The 22,116-nt window shown below is 64.5% G+C and overlaps 9 protein-coding genes across 9 annotated transcripts; 4 read left to right on the forward strand and 5 right to left on the reverse strand.

Annotated features, from left to right (window-relative positions):
• Positions 1-294: 294 nt before the first annotated feature.
• On the forward strand, positions 295-1,530 carry PFL1_02453 (uncharacterized protein; the record flags this gene model as incomplete). Its single annotated transcript, XM_007879970.1, has 2 exons — positions 295-1,419; positions 1,513-1,530. 2 exons carry the CDS (start codon positions 295-297, stop codon positions 1,528-1,530), a joined length of 1,143 nt encoding a protein of 380 aa, XP_007878161.1.
• Positions 1,531-2,181: 651 nt separating this feature from the next.
• On the forward strand, positions 2,182-3,212 carry PFL1_02454 (uncharacterized protein; the record flags this gene model as incomplete). The annotated part of the gene is made up of 3 exons (XM_007879971.1): positions 2,182-2,608; positions 2,694-2,842; positions 2,952-3,212. The coding sequence occupies 3 exons, from the start codon at positions 2,182-2,184 to the stop codon at positions 3,210-3,212; spliced, it is 837 nt and encodes a 278-aa protein (XP_007878162.1).
• A 117-nt stretch (positions 3,213-3,329) lies between these two features.
• On the reverse strand, positions 3,330-5,750 carry PFL1_02455 (uncharacterized protein; the record flags this gene model as incomplete). Its single annotated transcript, XM_007879972.1, has 2 exons — positions 3,330-3,449; positions 4,188-5,750. The coding sequence occupies 2 exons, from the start codon at positions 5,748-5,750 to the stop codon at positions 3,330-3,332; spliced, it is 1,683 nt and encodes a 560-aa protein (XP_007878163.1).
• A 420-nt stretch (positions 5,751-6,170) lies between these two features.
• On the reverse strand, positions 6,171-8,244 carry PFL1_02456 (uncharacterized protein; the record flags this gene model as incomplete). Its single annotated transcript, XM_007879973.1, has 3 exons — positions 6,171-6,424; positions 6,540-6,666; positions 6,760-8,244. 3 exons carry the CDS (start codon positions 8,242-8,244, stop codon positions 6,171-6,173), a joined length of 1,866 nt encoding a protein of 621 aa, XP_007878164.1.
• A 481-nt stretch (positions 8,245-8,725) lies between these two features.
• PFL1_02457 (uncharacterized protein) lies at positions 8,726-10,234 on the reverse strand (the record flags this gene model as incomplete). Its single annotated transcript, XM_007879974.1, has 2 exons — positions 8,726-9,895; positions 10,226-10,234. The coding sequence occupies 2 exons, from the start codon at positions 10,232-10,234 to the stop codon at positions 8,726-8,728; spliced, it is 1,179 nt and encodes a 392-aa protein (XP_007878165.1).
• A 751-nt stretch (positions 10,235-10,985) lies between these two features.
• On the forward strand, positions 10,986-13,113 carry PFL1_02458 (uncharacterized protein; the record flags this gene model as incomplete). The annotated part of the gene is made up of 3 exons (XM_007879975.1): positions 10,986-11,207; positions 12,567-12,606; positions 13,043-13,113. The coding sequence occupies 3 exons, from the start codon at positions 10,986-10,988 to the stop codon at positions 13,111-13,113; spliced, it is 333 nt and encodes a 110-aa protein (XP_007878166.1).
• Positions 13,114-17,434: 4,321 nt separating this feature from the next.
• On the forward strand, positions 17,435-17,950 carry PFL1_02459 (uncharacterized protein; the record flags this gene model as incomplete). The annotated part of the gene is made up of 2 exons (XM_007879976.1): positions 17,435-17,801; positions 17,913-17,950. 2 exons carry the CDS (start codon positions 17,435-17,437, stop codon positions 17,948-17,950), a joined length of 405 nt encoding a protein of 134 aa, XP_007878167.1.
• Positions 17,951-18,840: 890 nt separating this feature from the next.
• On the reverse strand, positions 18,841-20,028 carry PFL1_02460 (uncharacterized protein; the record flags this gene model as incomplete). The annotated part of the gene is made up of 2 exons (XM_007879977.1): positions 18,841-19,674; positions 19,771-20,028. The coding sequence occupies 2 exons, from the start codon at positions 20,026-20,028 to the stop codon at positions 18,841-18,843; spliced, it is 1,092 nt and encodes a 363-aa protein (XP_007878168.1).
• A 500-nt stretch (positions 20,029-20,528) lies between these two features.
• On the reverse strand, positions 20,529-21,958 carry PFL1_02461 (uncharacterized protein; the record flags this gene model as incomplete). Its single annotated transcript, XM_007879978.1, has 3 exons — positions 20,529-20,941; positions 21,039-21,830; positions 21,943-21,958. 3 exons carry the CDS (start codon positions 21,956-21,958, stop codon positions 20,529-20,531), a joined length of 1,221 nt encoding a protein of 406 aa, XP_007878169.1.
• Between the last annotated feature and the right edge of the window lie 158 nt (positions 21,959-22,116).

Raw genomic sequence — 22,116 nt, forward strand, 5'->3', positions numbered from 1 at the left:
ATGATGATGGCGGCGAGACGAGGCGTGAGGGCAAGGCCGAGGGCGGCCCTTTTTTCCCCGCCCGCCGACCCCCCTTTGGCCCGCGGGCTTCTTCGCGCACATTCGGATCCGACCCAAAAGCCACGAGGTTTGCGGATCTCGGCCAGCGTCGGCGGGCAGCGAACCCCCTTGCTCCGCACTACTACTTTCTGTTTTCTTCTCGCCATCCGTTCCCCGCCGCTCTGCTACCATTCTCTCATCTCGCTCCTCGCAACTGCCCTGCCTAGGCCCCCCTCCGAAGTGCCTTTCGCGGCCATGGAACCGTCGCAAGTTCAAATACCAATACCGGCGACGGCGCCGGCCGAGACAGCCACGCCTGCCGCCGGTCCATCGGACGTCGCGCGTGGCACCACTGCCTCAACCACCTCGACTCCCGCTGCCGCTCCATCACAGACTGAGCCGCCATCCTCTCCGCCTTCGACCATCGCCGCCGCCGCCGAATCGCAGCACCTCATCGTCCTTTGCGGTCTGATCGGCTCTGGCAAGTCGACGTTTGCGCTGTCGCTCCAATCGCTGCTGCCCAACTGGGTGCGCTGCAATCAAGACGTGCTGGGCAGCCGCGAGGCCGTCGCCGTGCTGGCGTGGCGCTCGCTGGCAAACGGGCAGAACGTCATCATCGACCGCACCAACGTCGACGTTCGCCAGCGGCGCACCTGGCTCCAGCTCGGCCGCGACATTCTCGGCTCGCTGCCGCCCGGCCGGCAGCTGATCGTCTCTTCGGTCACGTTTACCACGCCGTTTGACGAGTGCGAGCGCAGGCTGAGGGCGAGGACGGACCACGAGACGCTGCACGACCCTCAGCAGGCCGTCGAGGTGCTCCACCGCTTCTGCAGCACCTACACTGCGCCGCGCATCCACGAGGGCTTCCACTGCTGCATCGAGGTGGCGCCGCACGACCTGGACCTGCAACCGACGCGCGAGCAGGTCGAGGGCGTGGTGCGTCGGATCGAGGCGTGCGAAAAGGCGAGCGGCGCGCTGCCGGACGACGTGCGCGGGTACGGGTGGGGTGATGCGTCTTCGGGTCGGGGCAGAGGTACGGGCAGGGGCAGGGGTGGATTCAGAGGCAGCCGGAGTAGCGTGGGTCAGAGCGCCCTCTACGCTCCCCACGGCCAGGCGACGACGACGAACGGCGGCGGGGCCGAAGGAAGGGATGCGGTGCCAACCGCGTTTCGGGGCGGGCCGGCGTGGGGAGCGAGGGGCGGACCCAGGCCGAGACCGCCAAGGCAGATGCAGCCGGACGACTATGACCGCACGTCGGGTGTGCCGCCATGGCGCCAGGAGCAGCCGTCAAGGTGGCTATCGCCTCGGCCGGTCGAGGGTGTGCAGCAGCCGCTGCAGCAACAGGCAGGAGGCGCCGCGATGCAAGGGTTTTCAGCGGCGGTGGGTCGTGGAGTGTCCGCGGCGCATCCTCCTCCTCGGCCACCTATGGCGCCTGCAGCAACAGCAGCCTCACCGCCGCCATAGCGATGCCAGAAGCTGGAAGCGCAATGAAGGGCAGGGGGGCAAGGTGGGGGCGTCGCCTGGACGGTCGGCGATCGCTGCTATGTATCCGCCAATCAACGACGGTTGTGGATCGGGGCGAGTGAGAGATGCAAGACGATGGTGGCGGCGATGTAAGATAGGATACCCCGCACGGCGAATGGCGACGAGCAAAGGGAGCGTGGTGGTCGCGTGTGATGGCTGCGAGGGTGGCCCAGCGTCAGACGCACGAGGGCAAGGCAAGGCTGCCTTGCCTGCCTCCACTTCTCTGGTGGGGCCAGCCGCACGGTCCAGCCCACCAGGACAGGTCAGACCAGCCTCGCCCGATGATGGCCGGCTGCGTCCGAGTTGTGAATCGGTCCAGTTGGACCCGCCTCCGTTTGGCCGGCCTGCGTCTCGGCACCATCTACCCATCATCCAACCACCATCACCCTGCCTGCCTGCCTGCCTCGTCCCATCTGCCCACCCGCTCTCCGACAAGGTCGCCTCTGCATGTCGTGCATCCCGCGCCTCACCCTCCTCCGCCGCTGCATCCCCAAAGCCGCCACCGTTAGCACGCTCCCCATCGCAACTGCACGCCGCGTCCCTCGTAGCTTCGCATCCCCTCGACACCTGCACACCACCGCCCCACTCCGCCTCAACACCCCACCAGCAGCAACCACCATGTCGGCCGTCTTCAACACCACCCGGCTGCACAACAAGACGGTGCTCGTCACGGGCGCATCCGGCGGCATCGGCAAGTCGACGGCCATCCTCTTTGCGCGCGCCGGCTGCAACGTCGTCCTCACCGCCCGCCGCGCAGACGCCCTCGCCGCCGCCGCACAGCAGTGCGCAGACGCCAACCGCGCCGGCCAGTCGGGCGCCGGCGGCAACTTTGCCGCAATCACGCTCGACATGGCCGACCGTGCCCAGCTCGACGGCCTCCTCGGCCAGCTGCCCGACTGGGCTAGGAACGTCGACATCCTCGTCAACAACGCCGGCCTCGTACTCGGCACCGACAAGGTCGGCGACATCGACCCGGACGAGATCGACGTCATGCTCAACACCAACGTCAGGGGCCTCATCCACCTCTCCCAGATCTTTGTCCGAGGTGAGTGGCGGGGCGGCACCCAGTGAGGCGCGCCTCGACGTGCTGTGGCTGATTGTCGCCGGTGTCCCCCCCTCGACCCCTGCAGAGTTCAAGAAGCGCCAGAGCGGACACATCATCAACCTCGGCTCCATTGCTGGGCGAGAGGGCTACCCGGGTGGCAGCATCTACTGCGCCACCAAGTTTGCCGTCAACGCCTTCACCTCGGCGCTCCTAAAGGAGCTCGTCGACACGCCCGTGAGCATGCCCTCCTCGTCCAGCCCTTCCATCGCTTGGCCTCCCCATCCGCTCATCCGCCCACTCACCCCCGTCCCTCTGCTTGAACCTGCCCCGGCCGGCGACACAGATCCGAGTGACCGAGATCCAGCCCGGAATGGTCGAGACCGACTTTTCCGTGACGCGCTTCCGGGGCGACAAGTCGGCCGCCGACCAGGTCTACGCCGGCCTGCAGCCCCTGACGCCCGACGACATCGCCGAGGAAATCGTCTGGGCCGCCTCGCGCCCGCCCCACGTCAACATTGCCGAGTCGCTCGTCTTCCCCGTCAACCAGGCCAGCCCGTACCACTCGTACCGCGGCGGCGCGGCTGGTGGCGCTGCGAAGAAGTAGGTGCGCAAGGGCCAAGGAGCATCCGAGAAGAGGGATGAAGGATGGTGTATCGTCGGCGGCAGTCTCGGTCGGATTGATGGATGGAGGGAGATGGAATATGAAATGGCTGCGCCTGCGTCATTCGTAGTCGACTGCATCCGATCCATCGTGGTCCGATACGCTCTGCTCGCCCTCGCCCTCGTCCGCGTCGTCGTCGTCGTCGTCGTGGTGCTGGACGCGACTCCAATTCCGACCCTGCTGTTGCGGTTGCGGTTGCGGTTGCGGTGATGAGGGAGGGGAGCGGTTCGAGAAGCGCAGTCTCAAGGACGGCGCCGATCTCTCCATCCCCTCTTCCTCCTCGTCCGTGGCCTCGTCCTCATCCTCATCCTCATCCTCTTCTGGCGGGTGACCCCACCCCGATGCGGGGGGTGGAACGAGGCCATGGAGACTCCTCCATCCTCGAACGCGATACGTTGCCCTTGTGCCCATACCACCACCACCGCCACCCATACCACCACCACCAACACCAACACCGCCACCGACAGCGGATCGGGAAGCGAGAAAGGGGAAGACGCGATCCCGTTCTTCCTGCAGGTAGACTCTTCGTGCCGTCTCGTACCCTATCCCATCACCCCTCCCCCCTTGCCCTTGCCCTTCCTCTTCTCCTTCGTCACCATCATCCTCATCCTCGTTCTCATCGGGGTGTTGCGTCTCGCCGAAAGGACGGAACCCTCTCCCCGCCGCCGCCGTCGAACCTGAACCTGAACCGACTCGAGGAGGGGGCAGCGAGAAGCCATATCGAACGCCATCGGACCGTCGTAGCGCCGCGTCTCGTCGCGATTCGGCTGCGAAGTCGCTTTCCCGCCGCCGCCGTCGTTGCTGCGTCGTCATCGAGTCGTCTCCGTCGCCGGTGACGGGATGAGGGGAGGGGACGGTGCGGGGCCGGGCATCGCGGCCCGTCGCTGTGCCCCAGACCCGCGCCGCGTGGCCGCGCACCTCGCGCGCGATACCGCCCAGCCGGTCCAGCGGGTCCGTCTCGCTCGTCCCGATCCGCCTCGCAAAGCCCGCGTCGGTATCCACGACCCTCTTCCTCTTCCTCTCCCTCTCCCTTCCACCGCTACCTCCCGCACCAGCGTCGATAGCAGCGACGGAAACATCGTCCGCGTCCCCCTCGCCGTCACCGTGCGGCACCTCATCGACGAGGCTCGCGGGAAACAGGTGCCGCGTCGCGGCCGTGACGCCCAGGTGGCGCGGCACGAGCTCCTCGAGCGCCAGGTCGGTCCATACCTCGCGCACGATCTTGGCCGAGGCGGGCAGACCGCCCAGCGAGGCGGCTGTGGCGGCCGAGGCGGGTCCGTCGCCGTGGATGTTGGACGAGGGCCGTAGCAGCGCCGCGTACGACGTCGGTCCCGGCCCGTACCGCCGAAAGGGCCATGTGGGCGGCGCTAGGACGGTAGAGGTCGAGGTGCGGAAGAGCAGGAGCGGTGATACGTTGAGCGCCTGGGCGGATGCGATGAGATCGGCGCGCTTCGTACGGCCCGGCGGCCCGGCGCCGGTGGCCAGGGCGCTCCCTCGGCCCGTGTAGAGGGGCGGAGGTGCGAGTCGACTCGATCCACCGCTCCCGCCGCCACCGCCACCACCACCGCCGGACTGACCCTCGAACAGCTCTTCGTCGGGATGTGCGGCGTGCGCAGACGACGACGACGACGACGACAGGGCCTCGGCGCCGTAGTCGAGCGCGGCGCCGCCGGTACCGACGAGCTTGGTCCTCGAAGCGCGGTTGATCGAGTCGTTCCAGCTGCTGGGCACCGCTCCCCTCCTGCCGCTGCCGCTCACGCCGAGGCCAGAGATGAGGTCGAGGCCGCCAAGTCGAGCGGGACCGCCGCTTGCGCCGAGGCCCGAGAGGCCGACGGAGCTGGCCCACGACGGCGCCTGTTGGCCCGCACCGGAGCCGTGGCCAAGGACGGCGCTGTCTGCCGTCAGGGTGCCGTCTGCTGGGCCAAAGAGGTTGCCGAACGGGTAGGAAGCGTGCTGTTCCGAGGGCAGCGTGTCGCCGTCGAGGTCGAGCGGGGCGGGTACGAGGTCCTCGTTGAGGGCAATGTACTCGTTTGCGATGCGGGGCTGGGGTATGGACGCCACACCGTCCCAGCCGCCAGCACCAGCGAGCGGTGCCGAGTCGTCGGCATCGTCGTCGTGGCCCGCACCTGCCGCCGCCGCACCGAGCCAGGCGGCCGAGGAAGGGTGTGCGGCCGAGTCGGAGAGGAAGTGGGATACGAGGCGGGTGAGCTGCGGATGGTGGTGGTAGGTGGATCCGAGCGCGAGGCCACCGGATCCGCCGAGGCCGAGGCCACCGTCGAGCAGATCCTGGTAGCGCGGATCCTGCGGGTCTAGGTAGAGGGGCGGGAACGAGGATGCGCCGGTACTGTGTGGGCCTACGGCTCGAGCGCGGTGGTGGCCGCCGCTACCCTCGCCATGTCGAGTGGTGGTGTGGTGCGCTGCGGAGGTGGGGTGGCGGATGGGGTCGCGATGTATGTGGGTGAAGTAGGTGTCGGACGACATGCGCGCTGGGGCGGGGAGGAAGAGGATCGAGAGGTGGTGGTGGTGGTGGTGGTGGCAAGGCGGAAAGGGAGGGAACGACAGCGTCGCGGCCCAACAAACACCAGAGTCGCCGCGGGGCCGCGTGTGGAGTTTTGGGCGGCGCACGCAAAGGCGGGCTGCAACCAACACCGCCGCCGTCGTCGTCGTCTGCGGGCCACCCAACACCACCACGCCAGCCCTGGCACCACCGCGTGAGGCATCGACAGCGGCGGCCGAGATACACGCCGCAGCACTGCCAGTGGGCAGCCTCATGCCTCATCATGCCGTTCCATTCCATCCCTAAGCGACGGTACGGCATCCCTCTATGAAGCAATACTCTCTGGCCGATCTCAGGTCACGAGTGGCTCTCAACCCCCTGCCCGCCTCTCACGCCGAGCTGCCCTACGACGACGGCGACGGCGACGAGCCACACACCACCTCTGCCGCGATGGCGACGTGGTCAGACGCACACACCCCCTTGCGCGGCACGCCCGGCTGAAGCGTCTCGGTCCGGTGCGTTCGCAGCAGCCTCGTCACTTGGGGGAAGCGAGCCTGCCTCGCCGTCGCCGTCGCCGTCGCCGTCGCCGTCGCCGTCGCTGCCTCGCCCTGCCCGCTCGATGCGTCGCCGGCCGTCGTAGGAAAGAGGAAGATGTAGTCTGATCGCAGGCAGGGACACGGATGGCAAGGAGGGCGGTCCATTGTCAGCACGGGCAACAAGAGGGTGTCTCTTCCAAAGACGACGACGCCGCCGCCGCCAAAGACGACACTCACCCAGCGTCAGCGAGAAGAGGCTCGAAAAGATCGTCCACATAGGCTCTCTCGATTCGCCCGTGTGCACATTGTCCTGCCCCTGTCTCCACGTCTCGTCGTCGTGTCGTTCTCGACCGCGGCTCTTGGTCTACGGGCGCGATCCCAGATGGCAGCCGAGGCAGGAGCGTCAGTGGGTGCCCTGACGGACCAAGGAAGCCAGGGAGAAGCGGCCCGCACTCACGCCGAAAAAGTTGTCGACCTCTTCTGGATCGCACAGCCGTCCGTAGTGGCTGCCGTACGAGCTCATTAGCCCCAGCCGACCGTTGCCCCGTGCCTGCTCCGCATCGCCGCCGCTCGTCGACGGCTGGGCCGGGCTACATCCAGGCAGCGGCCGCGAGAGGTCGTGGAGCTGCAGCAGCTCGTCGATCGTCAGCAGCCCGTCTTCTGGAGTCGCAGCGCGGCAGTTCTTGAGCATCTGGTCGTCCGCGCCGCCCTCTTCTCCCTCTTCTTCCTCCTCGTCGACGTCCCCTTCCTCGGCGTCTTGCTCTTCACCTTCGCCCCCGTCCCCTTCGCCGCCTTGCTCGGCAGCGGTCTTGTCGCTGTCGACCGCATCTGTCCCGCTCGCACCGGGAGCCGCCTGCGCCCGCTCGCGCTTGTCGTCGATGCTCTTGTGGACGACGGTCGAGTTGCGGATCTCCTGGATGCAGTGATCGGTGAGCGGCTTGCCCGTGAGGAGGTGGTAGGTGGCCGAGTGGGGCTGGTCGTTGAAGTCGCCCGCCAGCACGACGGTGGCCGTGCGCCACTCCTCGCCCAGCGACTGGCGGAACGCCTCGAGCCGCCGTACAAGGATGCCAGACTGCCGCGCCCGCTCATAGGCGTGCATCGGATGCCAGAAGAGGTGCGTCGTGGCCACAATGACGCCGGGAGCGGTCGAAGCGCCTCGCCGCTCGGCAAAGCGGAGCGCGACAAAGAGGCCGATGTTGCGAGTCACCCTCGAGCAGGCGGTGCGGCGACGCCCGCCGTCGGCCAGGTCGGGCTCGTAAACGCCTTCCTCGTCGAGGTCGACGAGCAGCTTGCGGTGTTCGGCCTCGCCAAACATGGCCTTGCGCCATGCGATCAAGAGGCCGTGCTGCTTGGTCCTGTAGCCCTTTTCGTAGACGTAGGCGAAGCCGTCGCGCTGCAGCGTCTCGCCGTGCACCTCGAGCCGGTCGACCTCCTGGAAGCAGCCCACGTCCCAGCCATGTCCGGTGCGGCTGGAGAGCTCGGCCGTCAGCCCGGCGGCACGGTCCTTGAACTTGAGGCAGTCGGAGCCGGGGAAGAGCTTGCGTCGCACCAGACCCTGGGCGAGGATGTTCCAGCTGAGAAACTTGACCTTGGGCCCGGGGTCGCCGTGGTTGCCGGTACCGTTGTCGCCGCCGCCTCGCTGCGGGGAAGCTACCTTGCCCCAGGACCGTGGGATGTAGAGCGTGTTTCCCTGCGAGTCGAGGTGTCCGCCTGCGACTCTGCCGTCCGCGTCGCCCGAGTCGAGGAGCGACTGCCGTATCGCCTCTTGCTTTGCGGCCTTGTCCTCTGCCTCTTTTTGCTTTTTGAGGGCGCGCGCGGCTCGTTTGGCCTCGATCTCCTCGGGAGAGGGGCGATTCGAACCCTTTGCCTTGGCCTTGGTGGCGGCGCTTGGCTGTGCGGCGTTGGATGCGACTTGTGCGGCTGGCTGCGCTGGGGCCGTCATGGTCATGGCTCTAGCCGAGGCAGGCAAGCGGCGGCAGAGGACGAGGAGGGGAGGGAGTGACCGAAGCAGGGGCGACAGAGTGAGGAGCGTCGGAGGGGGAGGAAAGGTGCGAGGGAAAGAGAGTGATTTGATGAGGACTGTGGTGGTGGCGGGCGGTCAAGAAGAAGAAGCTAAGAAGCAGCGACACTACTCTGATGGCCGGGCTGCGCGGGGTTGACTCCACTCCACAGGGCTGCTGCGCGCGCACAGACGCTCGACGTCGAATCCTGAACCCAAAGCCGCGCCCTCACCGTCTCTGCCTCAAACGGAGGCTGGCCTCTTGACCTACTTCTCCCATCTCGACCTCGAGTCAACCCACAGACAGCATCACACACACACACTCTCCCTCTGCGCCTCCGACTGTTCATCAACTGCTTGCGATGCCGACGCCGGGAAACAACATGGGGGCCATCTACGCCCCTGCCCAGACCGACCCCGCGCGCTACAGCTTTCCCTCCCCCTGCGGCGTGGCGCTCGGAAAGGGCACGCGGTCTTCGAGGCTCTGCCCATCCGTCTCTACTCGCTGGCTGTCCTGCTCCTCGGCATCGGCGTTGGCGGTGCGCGCTGGCGTGTGATCCTGCTCGTGGCTCTGGCCCTCGGGCGCGGCGCTGGGGAAAGGTACCCGCTCCTCGAGGCTCTCACCATCGACCTCGACACGGCTATTCTGCTCCTCGGCCTCGGCATTGGCCGTACGCGGCCGAGTGCGTTTCGCCCCTGCGCTCTGGCCCTCGGACGTAGCGCTGGGGAACGGCACCCGATCTTGCAGGCTCTGGCCGTCAGTCTCGACGCGACGGCTGTCCTGCTCCTCGGCATCAGCGTTGGCGGTGCGCGGCGGCGTGCGATCCGACTGCGAGGGCGCCGGCGGCGATCCCATCTCTTCGGCCGATGCGGGAATGGGGAAGGGCACCCGCTGGTCGAGTTGCTGCTCCTGCTGCTCGTGCTGCTCGTGCTGCTCGTGCTGCTCGTGCGACTCCTGCTGCTCCTGCGGCTCCTGCGACTCCCGCAAATTCTGCTCCTCCCTCTGTGAACGCCGCTGCTGCAGCTGCTTGTTCCTCAACTCCATCCTGTAAATCGGGTCCACGGGCAGCACGGCGCCCTCCTGGCCCGAGTCTGTGCGCTCGTAGGCCTCGGAGATCTGCCGGTCGATCCTGCCGACGATGGCGTCCCAGCCAAAGGGCAGGTAGCGGTCGCGCAGCTGCGAAACGAGCTGGTCCCTCTCGGCGATGAGCTCGACATTGTCGCTGGCTTGCTGGTCGGTGAGCTGGGCGAGGATCTCGCGAAGGCGCTCCTGCATCTTGCCCGAAGAGGCGCGGAGGCCGCCGACGTCCTTGCGGATCCCTCTGCGGACGGGTGCGCTGATGATGACGGCGGGCCAGATGGGGTCGAGTGTGATGCCGAGGGGGGGCTTGTAGCTCGAGGTGCGCACGTAGGAGCCGACCTTGATGACAAAGGAGACGGCCTCGTTGTAGGTGATGAACCTGTAACGGCGGCTGACAAAGTGGTGACCGGGCTGGGCTCCGGGGGGAGCGTTTGCGGGTGTGTTGTGGGTGCCCGAGAGTACCCAGTGGTGTCCAAAGTCTCTGATGGCGACGATGAGTTGGAGGCGGTTGATCTGATGCGGAGTGAGGTCGTGGGCGGAGGGTGGTTCGGGCAGTGGGGGCTCGAATGTTTGAGCTGCTTGGGCGCGGGCTTGCCGAGCGTTGTGTTGAGAGGTAGAGGCATGGACAGGGTTGTCCTGCTTGGATGCAGCGTGTTTCGGGCGAATCAAGTTGAAGAAACGCGGGGAAACGGCTCGGGAAGAGTTGTACCTGTGCGTTGTGGGGCCGGGCGAGGATACGGCGGCGGGCAGAGTTGGTTGCGATGCGGGCGCGATGCTTGCGTTGGTTGTGCCGACGAGGGAGCGTGCGATGCGGCGAGGTAGTAGCGTGTTTGCCATCCTGACGGGCATCATGGCGAAGGTGTTGTTGTTGATGGTGGTGGTGGTGGTGGTGGTGGTGGTGGTGGTGGTGGTGGTGGCCTGTACGAGGCCCGTCAAAGGGCGACAGCGGCTGCGCGTCAGCGACCAGGCGTTGGGGCCACCTTCCAAGGTGGAGGCTGGCCAACCTCTTGCCTTTGTCGGCCGGCTCAGTGATTGATTGATCCACGGCGCTTTCCGCAGTTGGCTTGCGAGGTTTTCTCTTTTTCTTCGCTTTCTGATTTCCCCACCTCGAGCCAGCCAGAGCGCCAGCCAGAGCGCCAGCCAGCCTCGCGCCCCTCAAAAAGACGACAACGTTTGCACCTGCTCATCTCTCTGCCCCCCTTTGCCACCCAACCCGCCGCCTCTTGGGCACCTTGCCACCCTCTCTTGTCCCTCGCGGAAACGCAGTATACCCAGCCCGACCTTTCCTCCCTCATCGGCGCATCCCTCATCGGCGAGCACCGCCACCATCAGCACAAGCACCATCAGCACAAGCACCATCAGCAACATCATCATCACCGCCGCCCAACCGCAACGCTTCCTCGCTTCCGTCCCGTCCTTGATTCACACGTCCACGTCCAGCCAGCAAAGTAGCACGTACCTCCCTCCCCAGAGCTGGCCTCTAGTCTCCCCCTCGTCGTCCGTATCTGGCCTCTCTCGCTCCACACTGTACTGCACCGCACGGCACCCAATCGCGCCACACACACAGCACCGCATCCACTCGCAACCCGCGCCCACGCCCACCATGCCCGTCTCGTACTACGACGAGGTCGAGCTCGAGGACATGGCCTACGACGAGGAAAAGGACCTCTTCCACTTCCCCTGCCCCTGCGGCGACCGCTTCGAAATCACTCGCCAGCAGCTCAAGGACGCAGAAGACGTCGCACGCTGCCCCAGCTGCAGCCTCATCATCCGCGTCGTCTTTGACCCGCTCGACTTTGAAGACGACGACGACCGCGATGGCACCGTAGTCCCGCACCCCTCCAACACGATCGCCGCAGCCGCCTAGACCATCGTGCCCGGTCGACGCCGACGCCATCCGACCTCGCTCGATCATCATTCAAAGTCCCGCCCTCGCCCTCGCACTGCGACCCGTGAGTCTCGTTGGGTCAATCTCTGTCTCTGCAAGCCGCTGCCGCTGCCGCTGCCGCTGCCTCGCCGCCCCGCCCCGCCCCGCCCGGCACGGCCTCGAATGATTATAAACCTATTCAGTTCTGCTTCCGAATAGAGGCTTCGCAACCTCTTGTGGACAACTCATACCAACTTACCAAATTCATTATGACAATCCGCCACTGCCGGGCGGAGAGAGGAAGCGGGCAGCTCCACGGGCAGCGCAGCGCGGCGCGGCACGGCACGGCACGGCACAGCTCGGCTGCCATCGTCGCATGTCCTAGACGACTAACCGACATCGAACCCACTGCCTGTCCCGCTCCGTCGCCACAGCATAGCTCGCAAGCCAGCCTCCGGCCCCTCGTCCAGCCTGGCTCCTCGCCGCTGGACGCACCCGCACCTTGACGCAAGCGACCAGCGTGAGTGTCTAGATCGATCTGTGGCCACCAGCTCGCCGGCCCCGTATCGACGCGCGGGGGAAGGTCCTTTGCTCGCCCGGGGGCCCTCCGTTCATGATTAAAACTAGTTTATCCATTCTCAGAAGGTGCTGGACCTTCCGCCGTGGTCGTCGGCGGCGGAACGCACTCTGGCACGCTTCCCCCACCCGGGGGTTGGGTACAAGTGCACCTCTGCTCGTCTGGCGCACCCCGCCCCGGCGCGTTCTGCCTCCGTCTGCCTCGCGCCGACGGCATTCGAACCGGTCCTTTTGGGGCATCGCCGCTCGCGTCCACCGCTGCTCTCGAGGGTGGCTTCTTCGGAAGCCTCGCACGTCTAGGCCGCCGGGGGGCGACTAACTCGCAGTGGCCGGCCTCGCGTGCCCTTCCTGACAAGGATGCTGGCTCGTGCGGCTCGGACCCACCCTGCGGTATGCGAAAGCCTCCCATCCAAAGGTGTGAAGCCTTCGTGCCTTGCCTCGGCTGTCGGCGGTGGAGGCAGTGGCCTTGCTTCGGGACCGGGTCGAGTGCCGGCGCACGGGGTCCGGATCGTGGCGGGACCGCGCCGGTGGTGCGTTTGCGGATCCAGCGACTTTACGATGCATCAATCTTCTCGATGATACGACCCACCGCGCGCGTCGCCGGGCGAAGGCGTGGCCAGGTTCAACCGGATGCAGGATACTGATCCTCTCCCGCCGGGACATTGCTCCCCACCTGTCGTCGTCCCCGCAGTCTAAGCGTGATCTTTCGATCAGCCCGGGTCTGTCCGGCGTGCAAACCAGCGCAAGCACAGCAAAGCCCTCTGGACCTCTGGGAAGCTGCGTGAGTGTCTTCTTTTTTTTTTTTTTTTTTCTTCTTCTTTCGGCCCTCGGGCGACACTTCGACGACGACGGGACGAGCCGGGAAGAGGAGGGATGTGAGACTCTAGGAGAGAGAGAGAGAGCACCGCGATACAGCCACGGTCTCTCTTCTCTGCTAGGAGTGTCGCCCTCCTCGCCTGCTGGCGATGACGAATAAGTTTCCCATAACTTTCATTCCGAGCGGTGAGCCATTGCAGTGGCAGGGCCGAGATCCGAGCTCAAAATCATGCATCACCAACTGAGCCGCAGCGCACCCCTCGCGCTCGTCGTCGTCGTCGTCGTCGTCGTCGTCGTCACCGCCATAGGCCTTGTCGGTGGTACCGCCCTCCCACCTCGCTGGGATGCGTCCGACTGACCCTTTGTCGTTGCACTCATGTTTCTTGTTTGCGATACTTCAGAACGCCGCCGCTCGCCCGACTACCGTCGCGTCGACATGCCAATCGTCGTCGACATCGTTGCGCCTCTTTGATGCGGTGCCGCCCTTCGCCTTCCCTCTCGTGTCCCTGTACAACATCCTGCCCGTTTCGTCCGTCAATCGACGTACCGTCGTCCGCGCACGATCGCTGTATCCCTATGTACCTCATCCTCGGCCCGCGCAAAATTATCGAATCTCGCTCGCGTCCCGTCTGTGCCGTTGACGTCTACGTGCTCATCCGGCTCGGTTCGTTATGTCCCGTCTGGAAGCCATGATCGCGTAGAGAGCGGCAAAAATAATTTCTCCGCTCCGTCAATCACATGGTTTGTTTCCCGCTCGCGTCGGTGGCGCCGCTGAATTCTAGGTGCGTCTGCTTCTCGCCTGGCACTTGCAGCAGCGTCCAGCCGGCCTTGCCTTGGCAGAGAGGAATGCCGGTGAGGCGCACCTTGACACACCGTCTGCTGGAGTGGACGACGGCATCGCACCATGTGCCACCTCTCTCCGCGCCGACGCGATCCTCGAACCGATGTTAGGCGACGAGAGGGAGGGCGCGGGAAGGATGAGGGGCCGGAACGGAGCCTGTTCCCCGCCCGCTTCGACAAGTTTGGTCCGTCAGCGAGCGCCCGACAGGCTGGCCGGTCTCTCGCGGATACACTGCCGCTTCGGCTCGTGACCACGCAGCAAGCCGGCTGGCAAAAGTGCCCCGCGCACGTTACGCTCATCGATCCACTCGAGGCTGGTTCAGAGCTTGTCTGGTCTGTGCCCGAACCCTTGAGCCTTTGCTGACGTACCCGCAGCGGCCCGACCGATCCCTCGTCCGTTCTTTGAGCCCCACGTCGGTCTAGGCCCGAGTGGCGTAAGTGTTTCAAGGTGGGCTCGGTTGTGATGTTGCCAGCGCACGCCGCGCGGTGGGGCGTCTCGCTGTTCGCCCCTCACAACATACAGTACATCGCCGGCGTCGATCGAATGCACGCAGCAGACAATCGACTGAGCTGCGATCCATACTACCGACCCCCACCTGCACCCACAACAGAAAGGCCGCGGCGCGGCGTGCTGTGCGAGGTATGTACGTACGATCCATCGGATGTTGAGTTCCGGACGGCATGCCTGCTCGGGAGTGGGTGGGGTGAGTTTAAGAATGGCCGAGGGGCGAGCTGACAGTGTAGGACCTCGGAGCTCCAAGCGCCTGTCTCGCTGGCATGTGTGTCGGTGAGATGGACGCCGCGCCGACCCTACCCACTCCCCCCCGCGACGTGCTATGAAGTACCGTGTGTGCACAGGTATAAAATGCCGATGCTGCCTGCCGGTAGCCTCCCCAACCTCCTCAACTCAATCTCCAACCTCCTCAACTCAATCTCCAACCTCCAACCGACCCCAAGCCTGCAGCTTCTCCTTTCCGGCCTCTTTTGAACCCACAAACCAATCGTCGTTCTAGCCAGCACCAGACTTGAAGCTCTCTCTCCCCCTCATCGCCCTCGCCACCTCGGTGTTCACAACCAGCTGCGGCGCCTGGCATGTCGCCGGCTCACCGGATTTCCCGACCCTCTTCTTCCAATACAAATACATCATCAACAATGTCGGCACCGTCTACGCAGGCAAGGAAGGCGACGCCCGCGGCAAATCGCTCATCTGCTTCCAGTCGGCCAAGGGCGGCCCGACTGGCCCATGGCAGCTGAACGAATCTGGGAGTCTCAGCAACACAGCTAGCGATGGCGGTTGTCTGGATGCTGCTCAGAACAGTCAGGCAATTGATCTCTACTCCGATGTGTTGGCGCCGCCGGTCCCTAAGGGCAAGTACTCCGTCTCCGGTGAGTAGAACAATCTCGCTTCCACAATCATGAATCCAGTTGCCATCGCGATGCGTGTCTAACTCGCACATGCCCGGACGGATCCGTTTTGAAATTTCTCCTATACCTTCGCGATGTAGTGGGCGACCTCAGTAGTCACCCGCTGGGCCCCTTCAGTCGCTGCAGCAACTTCATCCACTGCTAGGCTCGCACCAGCTCGGAGGCGCGTCAACAGTGTTGGCGTTTGCCAGGGCGCTGGCCTTCTGCCATGCCCTTGTCCTGGTGGTTTGTCATCGCCCTTCCACGTCGACCGCGCCACCAGTCTCGAAGCTGCGAGAATCTTAGCTGCGTCGGGTCACATCGGCAGTGGCGCACGATCGTAGCGGCTGGGCACTGTTAAGGGCGCCGTGGTGCGTCGAGCTTTGCTGTTGCCGCTTTTGCAGCAATACTCAGCAGGGCGGATTCCACGCTGTTCGTCGCCCTGTCAGCCCCCTTCAAGCAACTATCTAGTCAAGTCTGTATCCTCGCCACGGCTTTCCTTGCCTCCCTCGCCGATCTCTCTAGCCGTTTGGATAGACACAGTGCTTGACAGGCGCGCGAAAGTACGAGCTTTTCTCCTTTCCGCTACTGCTCGATTCCGGGGCAGCGTGCGTTCTGAGCTGACACATGATGGAGTTTGGAGCGACGACGTCTGAGTTCCATTGTGTGCTGTCGCACCATGGCGCTATATTGCATGGTCTAGTATCCGCTCGATGTGGCGACGAGTCTGACATGCGAGATGTTCCGCCCGCAGCAGCGCTCGTGAGGGCCTCGTCAGGAGGAAAGGGACAACGCCGCATCAGGATCTGGCGAGGCCCGATGGAGCTCAGCACAGCCGTCCCTGCCCGACCACTATGTACATTCGCGCCCGTTTCGGCTTGAGGCGCCGAAACGAAGAAGCCCGGGCTGCGTGGCTCTCGTATGACTGCAGGAGAGCAAAGCAGACGCGTGCCTTTCCCTTCCATCGGGCCTTTTGTATGGGCCTCATTAACGCTGCAAGTCAGCGGCGCGGCTTTCGACGTTCGTTGGCGATGCAGCCAGCAGATAAAATTCAGAGCGGACGGATTTGGTTATTGGGTGGCCCTGCCAAGGGGATGTTGGTGGCACCTTGACGGGATCCCAGGCCCACCTTTGAGGAGGCGCCACCAAGGTGCCGCCAATGTCGCCTAGACGGCCCCGCGGCGGTAGTACCTTCCAAGTAGAGCCTGGATCGCCGCCAAGGTGCCACCAACATCGGCGGCACTTCCGATAGACCTCCAACCTTGGCGCAACTTCGTTGACACATCTGGAGAGCCCTCGGCGGGACTTGGTGGCAGTACGTGTCTCCGGCAACGGTAAAGCGGGCTGAGCTGCAGGGGATATAAACCCACCTTGACCGCCTTTCCTCCTTTCCTCCCACCACCATCTACCACCCTCTCTGCCTTTGCCCCATCGCGCTGGTACGTAGTCCATCAAAGCGCCCCGCACCTGATCGTGACCTTCAGATGCTGACACTGATCATTTCTTCTTTTGTTACTCTCGCTGCCCTTGGCTACCAGCCCGTTCTTGATGCGGTTGACCATCCTGTAGATGCCGTCGCTGGTGGAATCGACGCTTTGCATCGCTCGTTCCATCAGAAGCAGTGGCCCAAGCGGGTGTATGTGTGCAGTTTGCATCCAAGGTCATGCTGACATGGTTGTCCGGCCACCTTGAGCTTGGCCGGGCCCACCAAAGGTGCCGCAATAGGGTCCATCGTGGGATGGCCACCAAGGTGCCTACAAGCCAACCTTGGTCGACACCGTAATTTGTCTGCTTCGATTCAGTCTGACGATGTTTATACGCTGCTTGACCCATTCGGGCCGGCACAAAGGCGCGCCGACTTGCCGCGCTTGATCCAAACGGGTCGGTGACACGGGCGGGGAGGCGAAGGCAGCCTAGCCTGTTCGTTGACGGCTGCCCCTGTGGCGTGAGGTCAAGGTGGCCGAGTGGCACCCTGCGATGACCCCACCTTGGCCACGATAGCCAAACCTTACGCCGGTCAGTCATTACTGTCTAGGGCGCGAGATGCTGCCAGCCTTTGTTCCTCTAGGGTGACTGCGCGCTCAGTGCCCACCACCTCAACTTCAGCGGCAACTCCTCTGACCCACAGACAGCCGGCTGCACGGCCGAGGTGGGTACCACTTCGGAAGTCCGTACGTACGGTGGGTGCGTTTCTCCTCGTCAATCGCTTGCTCGAACCATGCTGACGCCGCAAGAGAGCGGTCAAGCCCCCGGTCCCCCACCTCTTATTCGATGCCTTACATCGACTTTGGTCACCTTAGGCCCTCATCGCGAGAGGAAATGACACGGAATGCATGGCCGGTCGGTGCGTTGCTGCTGGAAGCCAACCAGCCAGTGTGAATAGATGCCCAGCTTGGCCCGTGGCAAAGCACCGCGTCGAAGGCCTGGTGCACACGTATATAAGCTTGCGATGCGAGGCTCCAGCCGAGAAGCAAAGTCCTCTCAACATCCTGCACACAGTGCGAACCACCTCTCCAATCCCTTGGTCGAAACACCCTCCAAGCTCCATCATGAGGCTCTCAATCGCCCTCCTCACCCTTGCCCCCTGGCTGGTCGCCTGCGACGGCTTCTACATCAACGGTCAGTGGACCACAGGCCTGGTACTGCAGAAAAAGCATACGATCCCTGGCATCGGAACGCTCAGCAGCGAGACCAAAGGTGGCAAGACGTACCTCTGCTTCAACTCGATTGCCCCGCATTGGCGCACCTGGACGCTGCAATTCACCGACACCGATGGACTCTTTGTCCTGCAGAAGGCCTTGGACTCGGTTCAGATGTACGGATGTGTCGACGGCACTGATCCCACGTCCGATGCTGGTCGGGCTCTCGGCATCCTGACTCGAGGCCATGGCAAATCCCCCGACTGCACCCTCGTCCGTGAGTCCAGCCGCGAACAGCACGCATCGCCCTGCGTATGCCACCCGCGCTCCGCTGCGCAGTCATGGTAGTGACGCTGATTGCCGTCGTGCCAACCTTTCAACCTCGCAGTTGGCACCCAGACCTTCAACATCCCTCGCCTGAGCTGAGCCTCCTGGGCGAGCCGGCGGGCGCATCGCAGTCGCATCGCATCCTGCTGCCCGTATCCTCCTGTCAACCGCCCGCGTCGACAAGCGTGGCTCGACTCGATCCCGCATGTACGAGTAGAACGAGGAAAGTCTGTACTGAGCGTCGCAAGGACTTTTCCCCGTCGCGGCACCCTGTCGCCTCCGCTAGCTTCCCGCACAAGACAGAGCGGGTAGAACGCTCTTGTCCGTATCCTCGCTAGTAATTTGACCCACCGTTCTGGCCGGTACGAAGGCGCGCGCGCCCACTTCCCGCGCTCAGACTCGAGAGGTCAGCGACACAGGTACGGAAGCGTAAGCGGCCTGCTTTTCGGTGCTTATTCCTGCGGCGTAACGACCAGGCGGCGAAGCGGCGGCACCCTGCGCCTATTCACCTCGGCCCGCCATTGATTCTTGCCTGAAAGGTGCTCGAAGCCCCTAAGCCGCAGGTCCAGCGATGGACGGCTGGCTGCACGGTCGAGGTTTGGTCGACCTCAAGAGACCGAGCAGGGATGGATACCTTCAGCGGGTCGACAACCTCAGTCGCCCTCGCCTGGTGGCGGCACGGGCTCGGAGGCACTCCCTGTTCTTCGCTGCAAAGACAGAACGCTGCTGGTTCCTGTGCCCCGTCGAGCGTCAAGGAGCGAAACGATGCGTGCGACGTGATGCGTGGGTGCGTTGATTCTGCGACCTTCGGCGTCCGACGTTCGGGTGTCAGGCTGCTTTGTCGTCAAAGGAACGGCACGTCGTCTCTGGCCGTGACACTCCACCTGGCGGCTTGGTACTGAAGCCATGACGACAAGCGCACGTCGATGATGCATCTCCTGAGACCAAAGGTATCTGCATTCGCCAACCGTCCCAGCAGCGAAGCCGGCTCAATCGCATCGCCCGTCCGCCGGACCATCCTTCCACCTCTCGTTCAACCTCTCCTCGCTGCACTCAAACGCGGCCTTTCCCAGGCGGTGGTTGACCTCGTTGTGGATGCCGCAGAGCCACTTGCGCAGCGCCGGCCCGGACCGCACGGCCTCCTTCATCCTCAACCCCTTTTCCTCCCAGCCCCCGTCGCGCTCCTCGCGCCGGTACTCTTCCCCCAACGCCTCGGCGCAGCTGTGACACGGGTAGAGGTGCTGCAGCGAGGTGAGGAGGGCGAGCATCGAGCTTTGCTGCACCGACGTCGGCGACGCGGGGAAGTAGGCGGCGGCACTGTGCAGAAACGTCCAGGTGGACCGGCCGAGCTCGATGCCGTCTGGTGGGCATTCGAGTTGGTCGCTGTCGGCGGCGTCGTTCGTGGATGCTTGAGAGCCGAGAGCGCTGCCCGCAGTTGCCACTGCGGCCGCGGCACCGGCAGCCTTGGCGCTGCCCTCCTTCTCTCCACCAGATGACGGGACCGGGCTGGCAATCGCCGGTTTCGCCTTCTTGAAGGCGGCGGAAAAGGCGAGCTTCGAGTTGCAGGCTCGACAAGGCTTGCCGTCCGGCCCGAGGACGACGGCTGGGTGCTTGGCGGATGGCTTGATCGACTCGCTCGAGATGCCGGCGTCCCGCTCTGCCTTGACGTCGGCTTGGGAGAGCCCTTCGAGCGAGATCTTGCCCTTGGAAGTCGACGACTCCGACGGCGACGTTGGCGGGACGCCCCATTCCGGTGTTCCTTCTGGCCTGCTGATGCGTTTCGGCTCCCACTCGTCCAGCTCGTCGGACTTGGCCTGCAGCTTCTGCACTCGCCGGAGCGGAGAGGAGAGGTGGCAGCAGCAGATGACTTGTCAGCCCTGTCCGCCACGACGCTAGATACGCGAGCTGGGGCGACTCACAAAGTACTCTTCCCTGAGGTCGACCTTCTTCCTGTCCCTCTTGAGCCGGAGCTCCTCCTCCTTGGTGATGGTCTGCACCTTTTGCGCGTTGTAGTCGTAGCGGGTCTGGGTGAGGGTGCTAAGTCCGAACGAGGCTCCGACGATGGTGATGATAAAGGGAAGACCAAAGAAGAGGACCGGGCGCTGTCGGACCTTGGGCGCCAGGCGGCTGAGCGCCGATGGCGGGCGGCGAAGCGGTTTCGATGAGAAGGTGGGCATGCCGGTGGAGCGTGGGCTGGATTGGCTAGAAGTCTGGTTTGTCAGTGGCTTGGTGCGAAGGTGGAGAATCTGATGGTAAGCTAGGGCAGAAAGGGAATCGAACGGATGCGGAAGTGGCGTTGATGTGCTGCTGTAGGTAGCGTCGCAAGGGGTGGCGAGTGGTGACGGTGGTGGTGGAGGCTGCTCGACGGTGGCGGCGGTAAGCATCTTCGGCTTCGGCCGTCCGAGGGAGCGGGGTCGAGCGTCGAGCATCTTCTGCCTCAAAAAAATCGAGCCCGAGTTCCGAGGCTCGCCCCCCCGCTCGGAGGAGGCCGGCTGAGCCCACGGCCGCAGAGCTGGTCCCCGCGCCGCCCGACCGCCACTTCGGCCGGGCGTGTGTGACTCGGCGAAAGGTTGTTCATGGCAAGTCCGTGGCTCATCGAGGGTATAGTACAGAGGGACGAGCGATCTACGAAGAGACGGCATTGACAACACTGCGATGCGACGAGCGGCCGACGACCTCAATGCACCGTCTGTTGTGCCGCCTGATCCGCTGGCCGGGGGACCGACAGGCCTAGCGTCGGGTCGAGGGCGGGTGGTGACGGCAGATGAGCCTCGCCGAGATGAGTCCCGTTGACCGGTCTGGACTGAGAGCTGTTTGATGTGATTGAAGACGAGAGAGATGATGATGAGGGCTGTCCCGTCGCCGCCGTCGTCGCGGCAGCTGCTGCAGAGGCGGCGGCGGCGGCGGTGGCAAAGCTGCTCAGGCTGCCCGACACCGAGGGCGGGTAGCCCGTTTTGAGCGCAAACGTGGGGCTCCGGACCGTGGTCGAGTTGTGCGAAAGGTGGTACTCGTCGACGATGGGGAGCTGCAGCACATTCATCCGCGGCGTGATGCAGACCAAGGTGTTTGTCGGGATCTCCATCCAATCGGCTGGCAAAGAAGACGGGCCGACGCGGGGAAATCGTGTTAGCCAGCGTGTTGCGGCTCGGCGGACGCGGTCCGAGGCTGACGAGCCCGCGCCACTCACCCTTCTCGAAAGTCAAGGGCTCGCTGGCCACGACGATGATCTTTTCGCGCTTGTCGGTCTTGACCATGCGGTAGGCGCCGGGAGCGTGCTCGTAGAACGAGGTGCCCGAAGAAAAGTAGAGGCTGGCCGCCTGCTCCTCCTTGCTCGAGACGTAGCGCGTGCAGACGACGCTCTGGCCGTCGGTGACGCAAAAGTTCATGAGGCTGGGCTCCTTGACGCCGGCCTCCTTTGCCCACTGGTTAAAGTCGCCGATGGTGGCGAGCATGGCGTCGCGGAGCTCCTTGTAGGAGAACTGCTCCTTTTTCAGCGGGTCGTCGAGATGGCTGAGGAAGACGGCAAAGGCGAACTCGGAGTCGGTGTGGCCCTGGGGAAAGAGGAAAAGGGGCTCGGGGAGCGAGGTGAGGACGCGGCGCTTGATCCTGCTGAAGCCCGAGATCTGTCCGTTGTGCATCCACATGAGCCTGCCGTATCTCCAAGGGTGGCAGTTGGTCTCGGAGAGGGCGCCCGAGGTGGACGCGCGGACGTGGGCAAAGACGAGGGGCGACTTGATCTTTTCGGCGATGCGCTGGAGGTTCTGGTTGTTCCAGGCGGGGGTGACGCTGGTAAAGATGCAGGGCGCGTCGCCCAGCTCCGGATCCGGCGTCGAGTCGTACCAGCCTACGCCGAAGCCGTCGCCGTTGACGGCGCGGGTGGCGTCGAGGCGAAGGCGCGAGTCAAACGCCTGGTTGATGATGCTGTGCGCCGGGCGGGTGATGAGGTGCGAGAGCTGGATCGGATCCGCGCCCTTGAAGACTGCAACGGAAGCGCCAAGGCGTGGCGGTGACGGCGAAAGTTTGAAGCTGGATGAGCAGGTCCGTCTTCGGACGAGGACCAGACAGATCGAAGCCAGTGAAGACCAACTCACCGAGAAGGCGGCACATGGTAGCAGCGGCGAGGCTGTCGGCTTGTCCGACGAGGCGGGGTGCGCAACTGAGCTGAAAAAGAAGGAAGGCAAAGGAGCGAGCGAGAGGGTTGCAGAGATGGAGGGCGAGTCGGGTTGGACCGAGCCGAGACGAGCGCAGGTTGATGATCGGTAGGT

The sequence above is a fragment of the Pseudozyma flocculosa genome (assembly GCF_000417875.1).
Source record: "Pseudozyma flocculosa PF-1 unplaced genomic scaffold scaffold00007, whole genome shotgun sequence".
In the NCBI taxonomy this organism is placed as follows: domain Eukaryota; kingdom Fungi; phylum Basidiomycota; class Ustilaginomycetes; order Ustilaginales; family Ustilaginaceae; genus Pseudozyma; species Pseudozyma flocculosa.